Source organism: Sceloporus occidentalis, unplaced genomic scaffold, assembly GCF_023333645.1.
Source record: "Sceloporus occidentalis isolate IW3139 unplaced genomic scaffold, rSceOcc1.0.p SCAF_14, whole genome shotgun sequence".
NCBI classification, from domain to species: Eukaryota; Metazoa; Chordata; class Lepidosauria; order Squamata; family Phrynosomatidae; genus Sceloporus; species Sceloporus occidentalis.
The window spans coordinates 9,153,008-9,167,297 of record NW_028316994.1 but is presented as its reverse complement, the minus strand read 5'-3'; the positions used below and the strand labels follow the sequence as shown (position 1 = coordinate 9,167,297).

General features: G+C 49.3%; 1 protein-coding gene across 4 annotated transcripts; it reads right to left on the bottom strand.

Annotated features, from left to right (window-relative positions):
* Positions 1–1,268: 1,268 nt before the first annotated feature.
* Positions 1,269–14,285, bottom strand: LOC149303815 (sesquipedalian-1-like). Of its 4 annotated transcripts, none has more exons than XM_089479746.1 (3): positions 13,848–14,285; positions 12,021–12,280; positions 1,269–2,174 (listed from the first exon to the last, which is right to left on the bottom strand). In XM_089479746.1, exon 3 carries the CDS (start codon positions 2,160–2,162, stop codon positions 1,524–1,526), a length of 639 nt encoding a protein of 212 aa, XP_089335872.1. In that variant the 5' UTR covers positions 2,163–2,174; positions 12,021–12,280; positions 13,848–14,285; the 3' UTR covers positions 1,269–1,523. The 4 variants fall into 4 exon arrangements, with proteins under 4 accessions (XP_089335872.1, XP_089335870.1, XP_089335871.1 ...); XM_089479744.1 differs by having other exon boundaries at positions 14,124–14,285; XM_089479745.1 differs by lacking the exon at positions 13,848–14,285 and adding an exon at positions 13,531–13,826.
* Between the last annotated feature and the right edge of the window lie 5 nt (positions 14,286–14,290).

Below are 14,290 nucleotides of genomic sequence, written 5' to 3'. Positions count from 1 at the left end.
AAAAACAGTATAAAAACAGCAAAAAACAGCGTTAAAACATCAAATAGCAATCTAAAAACAGATAATAAAACATCAACTCATGGGGGGGAAAGCGTGACGGAAAAGGAAAGTTTTTAGCATCCTCTTAAATCCATCAAGGGATGAGGCTGTGCGGAGCTCGTCGGGCAGGGTATTCCATAATCTGGGGGCTGAGATTGAAAATGCCCTCTGTGTTGCACTATAATGAGCACTTGGAATAGACAAAAGATGTTTCCCACCCGATCTGAGAGTGCGGGGCGGATTGTACGGGGAGAGGCGGTCCTCCAAGAACCCTGGGCCCAAGCCATTTAGGGCTTTATAGGTAATAACCAACACCTTGTATTGCGCTTGGAAGCGAATGGGCAGCCAATGGAGGTCTTTCAATACAGGTGTTATATGACTGGCCCTGGAACATCCAGTGACCAGTCTAGCAGCCATGTTCTGCACCAATTGTAGCTTCCGAGTTTGGTACAAGGGTTGCCCCATGTAGAGCGCGTTACAGAAGTCCAAGCGAGAGGTTACCAGAGCATGTACCACGGTTTCAAGGTCAGCCCGGCCCAGGTAGGGACGCAGCTGGCGTATCAGCCGAAGCTGAAAACAGGTGCTCCTGACCGTCGCATCCACCTGAGATGTGAGGTGGAGCGACGAGTCCAGGAGCACCCCCAGGCTGCAAACAGAGTCCTTCACAGGGAGCGTGACCCCATTCAGGACAGGTGGAACAATTTCCTTCTCCGGACCAGGAGAACCTATCACCAGTACTTCCGTTTTCTCTGGATTCAAACTGAGTCTGTTTTCCCTCATTTGCTGTGTTGCTGTGTCTGGATGCTGACTACAAACACAGTGATTTCAAACTGAGGGGCCCCATCAAGTTACTGGATTTCACCTTGCAGAAGCTGCACTTAGCATGGTTCCCAGAAATCTCAACTGACATTCTGCTGCAGTGCAGAAGCAGAGGCTGTGACCGGCCAAAGTGGGATGAAGTCACAGCAGGCCTTGGGCACTCTCCTATAAACAATAGTGGTTTTTATTTGCAGTTTTGCCACTTTCACAGGAGTTGTGTCCTTAACCCCAGTAAATGGACAGCCCACTATAACCCAAAAGGTTGTTATTCTAAAAACAATACCTTCATCTGGTTGCAAATATTAATATTATAAGAGCAAGAATGAGTCTCATAACTGTGAGTTGTGTAAAATATGTATTGAGCTTCTAGCAAGGAAGAGTGAGGGGGAATTACATGATTAAATCGAGTATTTCTGAGTAGTGATTTAAATCATGCACTCGCCTAAATTTTCCATTGCCAGAAATGATATTTCTCAGCTAAATCTGTAGGCGCGCACACACACACATCTCAAGCTTTCTTTACAATGCAAATTTATTCAAAACATATTTATTTTAAAATGTGTATTGGCTTTACATAGCCTGGCTTTCTGTGTGCCTCTCTTCTCACGGACTTCATATAAATTTTAGCTTTGCCTAGAACTTAACATCTGGAACTGTTGATTGCTCTACCCCAAATCTATCAAGCTCTCACCCTCCAGAGCTTTTGGAATCTGTTCTAGCTGCTGCTTTTTTCTCCTCTCTTCCTGCCAGATATGTCTCGCCTTAATTATATTCTCCCCAAATTTCTGATGGAGTTGAGTAAAATCCATGTTGTTGGATTGCTTTTCCAACTTTAGCTTTGAAGGAGGTAGGTGAAAGTCCATTTGGTATTTTGAGTGTCTCTCTAATGTAGAACATTCCCGATTCTTCAGCATCTGAAACTGACTCTCTAGCTCGGCAACCAAGGCTCGGAGATACCCAAATCCTGCTGTGCTAAGAGCTCGCACCCAGCCTTCCATGGTCTCTTGGTTCTCAGCTGCCATCTTGTAGGAGCGACTACCAGGTAATCCATTTGGGTAGGAAATTTCAAAGGTGTATGGCTCAGATGCAGATTCCTGAAGTTCCACGGTGCAGCCTTCTAGGATAATAAGCTGAGGGGGACTATGGTCTCCATATCGATCCCAATAGAAGAGAAGATTGCCCCGGAGTTCACACCAACGTGGCTGGTAGGAGGCACTGCGAATGCTCTTCTTGTACAGAATACCCTGTCGGTCTGGGCCATGCTCTAAGGGTGAAAGGATGGCGGTGGACACGTGGAGTTTCATGGTGGGTGAGTCCTGAAATAGGGAATGAGATACAAGAGTGAGGAAAACATGTAAGACAACAATGGACTATGGTTACCAGATCCCAGAGTCTGACTCTAAATCTCCAGATTTCATGGACCATCTCTAGGTGGGAGAAAACGTCTCCAGGTTTTTGGAGGGGAGCAACAGGAACTTTCCCTCCTAGAAGCTAGGTTGACTAAACAGGCTATTGTATTTTGGCCATAAAATGGGAAGACAGAACTCAGTAAAAAATATGACAATGCTTGGTGAGGTGGAGGGTGATAGAACAAGAGGAAGACCACACATCAGTGGTTCCCAAACTTTGGTCCTCCAGGTGTTCTAGACTTCAATTCCCATGATTCTTGGCCAGTGTTGCCAACAAGCCTCGAAGATAATTCCCGGAAATGCTTGTCCAAAACCCGCTGAATCCCCTCACATCACACAGAATATTCAGTCACAATTCCCGGAAAATTCCCATAATGTTAAAATGGCGGATGTTTTGCAAATAAACGTAAACATAATTGAATAAAAATAACTAACTTATTTCAACTCTCAAAATCACCATTGAACCAAACAAAGAATCTTGTAGTCCTTTTAAGATATTTATTTTGACATGAAGGGGGTTCAGGAAGCTTTGTGCCAAATAGAAATGTGTTCGGCTGCAACTGCACTGCAGAAATAAATCCAGTTTGACACCCTTTTAATTGCCATGGCTCAGTGCTAGGGAATCCTGGGAATTCTAGTTTTCAGAGACATTTAACCTTCTCTCTCAGCAAACTCTGGTGTGACAACAAACTACAATTCCCAGGATTTCATAGCACTGGGCCATGGCAGTAAAAACAGTATGAAACTGGATTGTCTCTGGAGTCTGGAGTGAAGATGCAGCCTGAGTTGGGTCCAAGACACACAGAAGAAATAATCCAGTTTGAGACTGCTTTAGCTGCCCTGGCTCAGTGCTAGGGAACCCTGGGAATTGTAGTTTTGTGAGAAAGAGCTCTGGTGCCACAATGAACTACAATTCCCATGCATCTGAGGAAATACGCTTAAGTCTAGGAAAGCTCATGCTGCCAACTTTTCTTTCAGTGAGTCTCAAAGGTGCTACAAGATCTCTCTATCATCATCACCATTATTATTATTATCATTATTATCATTATCAAATCCAAATGCAGCTTAAGAACTGGACTTAAATTGGCAACACTGAATCCTGTAGACTCATTCTCTGGGGCTGTGATATGGAAGTGTGCAGGCAATTCCCTTGTTCAACCAGGGAATCCTGGGAATTGTAGTTTGTTGTGACATGAGACACTGCTTCTTCTTCGTGGTCTCTGCGAATCATACAAATGGGTTTTACTGCGCCTGCGCAGTGCTGCTCGGAACCTTCTGGAATCACTGGGCAGAGTTAACTCTGCAACATATTGAAACTTTTTGGCGGTAACTCCGCCCACCCGTTATAAGGCCCCTGCCTTCCCGCTCTTTTCCCCAGTTCCTTTTTTCCGCCGCGCTCGCTGCTCCTAGGAACTTTCGCTTGCTCTTGGAATCACTCTCGTTTTTTGACTTTCGGACTGTTTTCGACTATTCTCTCTCTCCCGCCCCTGGTAACTCGGACATTTGGACTGTTTGACTTCGGCTTTGGATCTCCCTTTGATTCGCGAGATGTCTCCCCCTTTTAAGAAATGTGACATCTGCAGCGGAAAGGTTCCTGTCCAGGACCCCCATTCCTCTTGCCTCTTCTGCCTGGGCCGGGACCACGACCCTAGGGTCTGCAGCCTCTGTAAGTCCATGTCCTCCCAAGCCCGTAAAAATCGGGAGTCGCGGCTTACGTCTGCTATTGCCCAGGGCAAGATCAGGGAAGGGGACCCTCGCCCGGCGTCAGCTCCTTCTGCCTCGGCTCCACCTGCCCAGGCGCGCAGCGGCCCTTCCAGCGCTCCTCCTTCTACTTCTTTGGGGCAGGACAAGGGGAGTTCAGACTCTTCTCGCCAGCCGGCCCGGGATGCCGCCCCCAAACCCCTAAAACATTCCCGCACATCGGGGTCAGTCGGGCAGGAAACGGCTACCGGCCGTACGGAAGGAGTTCCATCTGAGACACCGGGAACGTCCCGGGCGGCTCCGGAGAAAAAGAGGTCCAAGTCCAAGCCTGGTTCGGACCCCACTCCGAGGAACACCGCCTCCGAGGAACCCTCGGGCTCGAGGGATTCCGTTGCCCGTACCGAAGAGCGAGCTGGTCGGACGGCTACTATCTCGGAGTCCCCGATCCAGTTTTTCCCTCCGGATGCACCGCCTCGTCACAAGTCAGCCAAGAAGAGGCAGTCTTCAGCACCGGAGGCGACCTCATCCTCTTCGGCTAAGAGGTCCAAGTCGACCTCCAAGACTAGCTCCCATAAGGGCTCACCTTCCAAGAGGCGCTCGGACGATGCTTCCCTCCCTCGCAAACCGCACCGGGAGTCCCGCCGTGACCGCCCGCGTCCCGACTCTCCGGGACGGGCCGACCCTCTGGCCACGCCTATGGTGGACAATCGTTCTCCCACGGGAAGCCTTCACCAGTCGACTGCTAGTCGCCTTCGGGACACCGCTGCCCAGACCGTGCCAGCTCAGACCCAGTCGGCTACAACGCTCCCTTTCCTCCTGTCGGACGACGAGGAGGTAGCTGATCAGCCACCAAGGTCTCCTTCTCCAGTTTTGCTGGCTCCACGCTCTCCGACTGATCCTCAGTATTATTACGACTCGGAGACGGACCAATTCTTTCTCCCGGTCCCTAAGGAGGTGGCCCTCTCCAAATCCTCCCGAGGTCGGGACCGTCCCCGGGATTTGGACCAACCTCGCGACCAAGTGTCTCGTCGTCGCGAACTTCCTGACCGACCAGGCCCATCGACAGCGGCTCCATCCCGGCGTGTGGACAGGCCTGTCGAGCACCCCAGACCTTATGCCGCGGTGGACTTGGCTGTTTCTGACTCCGAACCCGAGCCTGTGGATTCGGAATACTCTTCGGGAGACGACGACCCGGCCCGGAGCTCTCCACAGCTCTTGCACCACCCAGAGACGGCCTCTCCTACAGATGATGTCAGGTCGTTCCTCGAGCATGTGATCAAAATGTCCAGGGCTCTGGACATTGATCTCCAATATCCCGAGGAAGAGGCCAGGGACCCCCTTGAACGCAGGGTTCGCAGCAGGGCCCACTCTATACCTCTGGTTCCCTTTATGCCGTCCCTGGAAGCCCTGGTCAGACGCTCGTGGGACTGCCCCTCCTCCCTGGTGGGGCCACCGCGCAAGATCGAATCCCTTTACAAGGTTTCTGCTCCAACGGCTCCGTGGCTGACCTCCCACCCTCGGCAGAATTCTGCCATTGTCGAAGGTGCTCAGCAAACTGCGACCCAACGGCAAGCTGCTGTGCCGTTTGATAAGGAGGCTAAGAAGGTCGATGCCTTGGCCAGGAAGGCATACGCGGCTGCAGCACTGGCGGTTAAGGCAACCAACTACACCGCGTGTATGGGTGCATATATTCAGACCCTTATGGAAGGCATCTCCCCCATCGTGCCCGACGTTCCGGATGAAGCCCAGCGAACCCTCACTGAGATTAGGGATGAGACCCATTCTATCGGCGCATGGCTCATCACTGCTTCCAGGAACGTCGTGGAGTGCTCGGGCAGGGCCATGGCAGCTTCCCTCGCCCTGAGGAGGCACGCTTGGTTGCGGGGTTCGGACCTAAACGCCAACGTGAGGTCTACGATCGAGGACATGCCCATAGATGATTCGGGCCTCTTCCATGCTGAGACGGATGACAGACTAAACCGGAAGTTTAGACTGAAGGCAGCGGCGAGGAAGCACGGTATGTCTGCCCCCACCCCTGCTCCGTTCCGTAGGAGGTTCCGCCCTTGGCAACAGCAGCAAGGCCAATTCAGCAGGTCCTCCTACCAGGACCGGCAGTTCCAACAGCAGGGCTCTCAACGCCAGAGATACCCTTCCCAGTCTCCGTCATCCTCTGGTCGTCGCAACCAGCCTTCTCGGTACCGCAAGAACCGGCGGCAGGACCCTGATCAGTCCAAAAAGAGGGCATGAGACCTTACCGCGCACTTCGCCTCCCCCAGATGCTTTTTGGACATTCTTAGGCCCTTTACCAACGTGTGGGCCTCCATTTCTTCCGACTCTTGGGTGCTAAACATCGTCCGCAGGGGCTATACCCTTGAGTTCGAAGAGCTCCCGACCACCGGGGCTTTCATTTCTACCCCACCCTCGGACACCCTTCTCGACGAAGTGCGCGCCTTACTGGACAAAGGGGCTATTTCCCCCCTAGCCCCCGATTCCTTCCATGCGGCCTTCTTCTCCAGGTACTTCACGGTACCGAAGTCCGATGGGGGCATTAGACCAATTCTGGACTTGAGAGATTTGAACCTCTTCCTCCAATACCGCCGTTTTCGTATGGTAACTTTAGCCTCCATTTTGCCTCTCCTACACCAGGGCCTGTGGTTCGCGACGATCGATTTGAAGGACGCCTACTTCCACATCGGAATTCGGGAGTCCCACAGGAGGTTCCTCGCCTTCGCCGTCGGCTCCGACGCCTTCCATTACAATGTCCTTCCATTCGGTCTGGCCACAGCTCCACGGGTCTTCACAAAGTGCATGGCCCCGGTGGTAGCTTATCTCCACCAAAAGGGTTACAGAGTCTTCCCTTATTTAGACGACTGGCTGTTTGTCGCGGACTCCCAGCAGGACCTTCAGGACGCAATTTCATTCGCAATCCGACTGCTGGACTCTCTCGGACTGGTAATCAACAGAGAAAAATCTCACTTCACCCCGTCCAGGCAGATCAAATTCATCGGAGCCATCCTCGACTCCGAAAGATGCTCCGCCTTTCTTCCACCAGACCGGTTCCAAGCACTGGTAACATCACTCAGCCCCTGCATATCTCACAGAAGAGTCAGAGCCAGGGACGTCCAGATCGCCCTAGGACACATGGCGTCCACGACCTTTGTGACACCGTGGTCGAGACTCCGCCTACGTCCGCTCCAGGCTTGGTTTCTCTCCGTCTTCTCTCCGATAGAGGATTCCCCGACCAGATGGTTAACGGTACCGAGACCGGTAGCCGCCTCTCTGGGTTGGTGGCTAGACGAACACAACGTGTGCGCCGGGATGCCCTTCCACCAGCCGCAGTCAGAGGTCACGCTGACAACCGACGCATCCCTAGAGGGTTGGGGCGCCCACCTCCTCGACTTAGTCGTAAAGGACAGGTGGTCGGACTCGGACAGCCTTCTTCACATCAATGCCCTCGAGATGCTTGCAGTCGAAAAGGCTCTGAGGGCCTTCGAACCCGCTGTGACAGGCAAGGTGGTGCTTTTGAAGACAGACAACACCACTGTGATGTATTACATCAACAAACAGGGTGGCACCAAGTCAAGCACTCTCCTCGAGATGACCCTCCGCATCTGGGATTGGTGCATTCGGAGACAGGTTCTTCTTCAAGCAATCCACCTGCCGGGAGAGGACAACGACTTGGCAGACCGCCTGAGCAGATCGTCCTCGGTATGCCACGAGTGGAGGCTCCATCCAGAAACGGTCGGCGCCTTGTTCGACAGGTGGGGAACCCCCCAGATCGACATCTTCGCGACCGCTTGGAACAGCCATTGTCCCCAGTTCTGCTCCAGGAGGCCAATGACCGGATCCCTCGGAGACGCATTCGCCTTCCTGTGGACGGAGGAGTTCCTTTATGCCTTTCCCCCTTTTCCTCTGATCATCAGGGTGGTCTCCAAGATGATGTTAGACCACACGGACGCGATCTTGATCACGCCGTGGTGGCCGAGACAGCCCTGGTTCGCATCCCTTCTACATCTTTCCAGGAGGTGCTTTCTTCGTCTCGAACCTCGCCGGGACCTGCTGTCGATCCGGGACGGACGGATCCTCCATCCGGACATCGACAGCCTACCGCTGGTGGCTTGGAGAATCCTACCCTGACCGCCCTCCCTGACGCCGTGAAGTCGGTGATCCTGGCCGCGAGGAAACCTTCTACTCAGCGTTCCTATGCCTTTAAATGGAGGAGATTTTGCCTCTTCCTTGAACAAAAGGGCTTATCTCCGGCACAGGTGTCCACTCCAGTGGTACTGGAGTTTTTGATGGCACTTTTGGATGGGGGGCTTTCCCTCGCATCCATCAAATGTTATCTCTCTGCCATCTCCACAAAATATCAGTTCGGGGGGAGGGTGTCTTTTTTCAAGGACCCCTTGGTGAAGGGGTTCCTGAAGGGTTGTGCCAACCTTTATCCTCCTGCCTCGATACCAACACCGGCTTGGAGCTTGGAGTCGGTACTGTCTGCCCTCCAATCCAAGCCCTTTGAACCGATGGCCACAGCGGACTTGAGACTATTGACTTGGAAAACCGCCTTTCTTGTGGCCATCACCTCTGCCCGCCGTGCGGGTGAACTCTGTGCCTTACGGAGGGACCAGCCCTTTCTGAGATTTCACAGGGACAAGGTAGTTCTCCGTACGGACATTACCTTCTTGCCTAAGGTAGTGTCCGCTTTTCACATGTGCCAGGACATTGTACTGCCTACCCTCGCGTCGAACCCGACGTCAGAGGAGGAGCGGCGTCTGCACTCTCTTGATGTCAGGAGAGCACTGGCATTCTACCTGGACAGAACTGCTGCCTTCAGTCGGTCCGAGAGACTCTTCCAGTGCTACTCGGTACCGAAGCGAGGGTTGCCTGTGTCTGCACAAAGGTTGTCCAAATGGGTGGCTGGTACCATCCATCTCTGCTATGAGCTGTTGGGCAAACCTCTCCCTGGCAGGGTTCGGTCCCATTCCACGAGGTCAGTGGCAGCATCCTCTGCATTTTTGTCAGGGATCCCCCTCGAGGATGTCTGTAAGGCCGCTGTATGGTCCCAACCTCTGACTTTTATAAAACATTACAGGTTGGACACCAGAGCCATCCGAGACGCAGCATTCGGGAGGGCTGTGTTGGTTTCGGGGTTACATTAATTGCACTACTGATGGTTGTGTTTCAGCACTTATGTACATATGTTACGGTGTCAATTTGTTGAATGATAATTTGCACAATTTTCATGGACTGGTCTTGCACGACCTCTTGTTCCCTTCTCAGGTTTAGCAATGTTATTGCTATGTTTGATCTGTGCATCTACAAAAGACTGACTCCCTTTATGGTTCAAGGTGTTTATTGTAATAAATATACCTTTGGTTTACCATAGCTATGGTCTCAGGACACTCCCTCCGCCGCATACCTAAGCTTGTCAGTCTAACCCATTTGTATGATTCGCAGAGACCACGAAGAAGAAGGACAGGTTGCTCACCTGTAACAGTATTTCTTCGAGTGGTCATCTGCGAATACATACAAATCCCACCCGTCCGTCCCCTCAGTGTCCTGCTCTGATTGGCTCTCCAACGCCTTGCTTGGCGGAAAAATTGCGGAACTGGGGAAAAGAGCGGGAAGGCAGGGGCCTTATAACGGGTGGGCGGAGTTACCGCCAAAAAGTTTCAATATGTTGCAGAGTTAACTCTGCCCAGTGATTCCAGAAGGTTCCGAGCAGCACTGCGCAGGCGCAGTAAAACCCATTTGTATGTATTCGCAGATGACCACTCGAAGAAATACTGTTACAGGTGAGCAACCTGTCCTTTTACCGGCAGCCAGGGCTCCATGCATGAAATTCTGGGCTTGGTGGTTTGTTGTGCCCAGAATCCCATCATCGCAGGGAGCCTTGCAGTTAGAAGCAGTGCCAAACTGGATTATTTCTGCAGTATGGATGGCAATGGAAAAGAGAACGAAAAAGAGAGCCACAAAACAAACTTCTTGGAAGACAGAGCAGGGATGCCAACTTACCAGGTGCTCTGCCCATGCTCAGAGGCATATTTAATCACTAACACACACACACAGTCTCAGGGACATCACATTCACATCACACAACTAACTAGTAGGGCAGCCCATGGAAGGGAGGGAAGATGGAGATAAACACATCCCTGATTATTCTACCCAGGTGCTCTGCCCATGCTCAGAAGCACCTTTCCACCTCTTTTTCTCCTCCATTCTTCTACTTTTTCCCTACTAGATTTTCCTCCCATCGACCCAAATGGTCCTCCTCACAGTACAACAACAACCCTGAGAGGTAGGCTTGGGGCACTCTGCCCAAGCTCAGGAATTCAGAAATTCAAATGTCACTCTCAGGCACACACAGTAGTCCCAACATCAACCCATGATACCATTATCAACTATTGCCTTTGTGATTGTGTGCCTTAAAACTTATGGCTTACTTGGAAATTCAAGGCAATTGGGATTAAGCCAGCCAAATCCCTCACTCCTCCTGGGCAACACTTTGTGCCTGGGTTGGTTGCTTGCCCAATGCCTGCCTCTCTCTCTCTCCAGCAGCCGCTTTGCCTGGAGCGGAGCCTGAATGCCTGAGGGTGGGGGGGCAATCAATCACTGTCCTCCTCTCTCTCTGATTGGCTGAAAAAACTGTTAGTGTGATTCCAGAGTTGGTTGGTTTGCTCTTTGCTCCGTTCTGAACTTCTGGCTCTCAAAGGGAGTCGTTGGAGAGAGAGAGAGAGTGTGTTTTTTCTTCAGCCCTCTTTCTGATTGGCTGAAACTGTTACAATCCAAAGGGTTGGTTGCATGCTGCAGGCAGCTTTCAGGCTGGAGCTGAAAGTCGCCGAAAATGCACTGAAATAGAGGAGGGCACGGAAATCACACCAAAAGCTCTGAAAAGTCACCGTTTTCGTGTGAAAGTCGCGAAATTGGCAACACTGTTCTTGGCTTTTGATCACAGTGACTGGGGCTTCTATAAGTTGAAGTCCAAAACACCTGGAGGACCAAAGCTTGGGAATCACTGCTCCAGATGGATAGATTCAATCAGGGAATATGTGACCAATGACCATGAGTCTGTAGGACCTGGGCAGGACTGCTGAGGGTAGAGTAACTTGGAAATCTCGAAGTAGGCGAGGAGAATATCTCCCTAAGTAAATGAGAAGGAATAGTCTCTTCATTTCACCTTGATCTGGGAACAGCTCCTTTAGTTAAGATTTTTCAGTTCCAAACTTGAAAATGTATTCTCTCTGTGTGTGTTAGAATGACAAGGTGTGAGCAACTGCAGTAGGTATTTCATGCATACTGCTTAATGACATTACTAGGGTCCATCCCTAGGTCTCAGGCTTTGGTCTGGGAACTTCAGGGCCTGGGTTGATCATGAACTGGCAACCCTACTATGGACTAGAATTGTAAAGAGGAAGATGAATCAATGGAGGAAGTACAAATTAGTACAGATACATGAAATATTGCAAAAAGAGAAAGCAGGGTAGTGGCATGATGAAAGAAAAATAGGACAGAGGTGAGAGAAATGGAAACAACAGTGGAAATGAAATGAGAGCAAAACTAATATGTAAGGGTGGAAAGAAGCAGAAGATCAATAGCTATAGTAGAGAGGGGATCATCCACTTGGAAATTGGATTTTTAAAAACAAATAATAGACAAAAATACTGGAACAATATAAGAACAAAAATGGAAATCACTAAAAATAAGGAATGAACAAACTGACATACAGGCATGAAAGGGCAAGAGTCTTAAACATATAAATATGAATATACGTTTGAAGTTTATTCAAAAGGAAAGAGTTTTGAATATGGGAATTAGGGGAGATGAATCAAGAAAAACACATGGATGATGGGTGTAAGAGTCTTGGAAAATTAAAACATGGAAAAATTCACACACACAGATTGAGAGAAAGAAATAAGAGGAAGGATTTCCTTTTTGGAAGTTGCTGGTTGAGTAGTTTAATAAGAATGAGTATTTTGGGAACACTGTTGAAGTGAGTTAACAACAGCAGAAGCACAGACAATCTTAAGGACATTTGAGACAAGGCATGCCCCTTACCTTCAAGAGCCAAGCGTATCAGGTTTTCCACTTAAGAATTTCCTTCAGGTCACTCGTTGCTTCCCCATTGCTCCAGAACAATTTCCCAGGTGAAGAGGCGGAGCTTGAACTCACCTGTCTTTAACCATCCAGGTAGTTGGAAAAGTCACTTGATCCTGTCTTCCAGGACGGGTGGAGGTAAATGTGATCATCCAGTGTGATCACGTTTTTTGCCTTGTTCTCTCATGGTTCCTCTCCAAAAGCTGGAAGAACAGGCAGAGCTAGAAAAAAAGGAAGTAAAAAACCCTTAATTAAATACTGAAACTTAAACTGCAAGTGGTAGTTCTTTCTGGTCCTAAAGAGACACATTTCAAGAAGAACAAGTCATTGTGGGAACCAGAAGAAATTGAATCCAGATGGATTCCATAAGGCTGGACTCTAAAAAAGACCAATTTGTTTGAATTTGGTGCATCATATATTCTCTGGATTCTTGTCACAGAAAAACAGATGGATGATTGACATGGGCAGGGACATTTCGGGGATGGCATTCCCTGGGGAGATTTTGCAGCACCCCTCCATGCCAACTTTGTGAGATTTTAATGTCTTCAGACTGTAAGGTCTTTAGAATATAGAGTTTCAACTCGAACCACAATAGCTCTCACCCTGGATGAATAATGCTGGAGAACTCAAATGTTTGCACACAATTCTGTGAAGTTTAGATTGGCGTAATAAAGCTCCAAGGCTAGTATGGGTTCAGTATCAGACTAGTACTGGGAAGATCCGAATTCAAATTCCCACACAGCCATAAAGCTTGCTGGTCAACCTAGGGCCATGCATTATATTTAACAGGAATCCATCAGTGATACCTTTATTGGCCAACTGAAATGCACAATATACTTGTTGCAAGGAAGTGTTGTGCATTTCGGTTCACCAACAAAGGTATCACTGATGGATTTTTGTTTGGATTTGTTACGTAAATGGCCAACACAGCTACCCCTGTATGTTTTCTATCTTAGATTCGTGTGAGGAGCAAATAACTTGTGGAAAGAAACAGGCACAGTACCTCACTTTGAGCTCCATAAATGAAATTGGGATAGAAGTGCAAGGATAAATAAGGCCAAGTTTTAAAATACAGAGACCATAATTAAGTCCAGTATCTTCTGTTTCAAATAGCTAATATGAGCAAAACAGATGGCTTCCCTATTTTAAAATGCAGCTATATTTATTCTTGTACTTCTACCCTACTTTCTATCTGTGGAGCTCAAAGTGAGGTACATGTTTCTTCCTCCACTTCATTTATTCCTCACAGTTGTTAAAGATAATGACTGGCCAAGGATGAGAAGACTGAGTGTAAACTACCTTTTCAATTTAAACTCAGTTTACGGCAACCAAAGTAAGTGAGAACTGAAGTAATGAAGAAAGTGGGAGGAGGAGAGAGAAAGAGAGCCTTTTTAAACGCAGCTGGTTGACTGGGACTGTCCCTGCCAAACTGGCACAGTTGGAGGGTATGGATTTGCATCTGCCTCCATACCTACAACCAGGATGTGCCACCTGCCCACATCTTCTTTTGCTTTGACATTGGCACTGCCTCCTGCCATGTTTAATCATCCCCAGCCTAACTGAGGAAGAGTTTTCTGTCACTGTAGAAGGGAGGGATGCCTCTTGTCCTATTTTCAGCTCCCAGAAGCCTCTGCCATGTTGGCCAATACTCTGGGATTCTGGGAGCTGAAGTATAAAATCCTTTAAAAAGCACAGTTTGGGGAGCATAACTAGCAATGACAGTGGAATACTAATAATGACAGTGGAGAAGCCCAGCCTGAGAAATAAAAATACATATTGATAAGGCACCAAGAGAGGAATGAATTGTAGTAGACTGTTGCTATAATACGTATATCAATGGTCCCCAAACTGTCCCCTTTAAGGCGTTTTGGACTACAGCTCCCAGAATCCCAGGCTTATTGCCCATCATGGCTGAGGCTTCTGGGAGCTGAAGTCCAAACTCTCTCAAAGGGCACAGTTTGGGGGCCACTTTTATTGTGAATATGTATATTTTAAAATTGCATTTTGTGGTTGTTTTGACTGGTGCCATTTCGAGTTTTGTGTGTGGTAAAAATAAATACTAACTAAAAATGGACCCATTTGGTCCCTCAGTGGGAGGGAGGTTTCCTCAAGAAAGGAGGGCCAGAGAAGGCCAGAGGCTTCAAGGGCGGCCTGCGCCTTTAAGCTCTGCCCACACTTCCTCCCTCTGTGGCGCTTAGTGCGAGTGAAGCCATGGCCTGCCAGGAGTGACG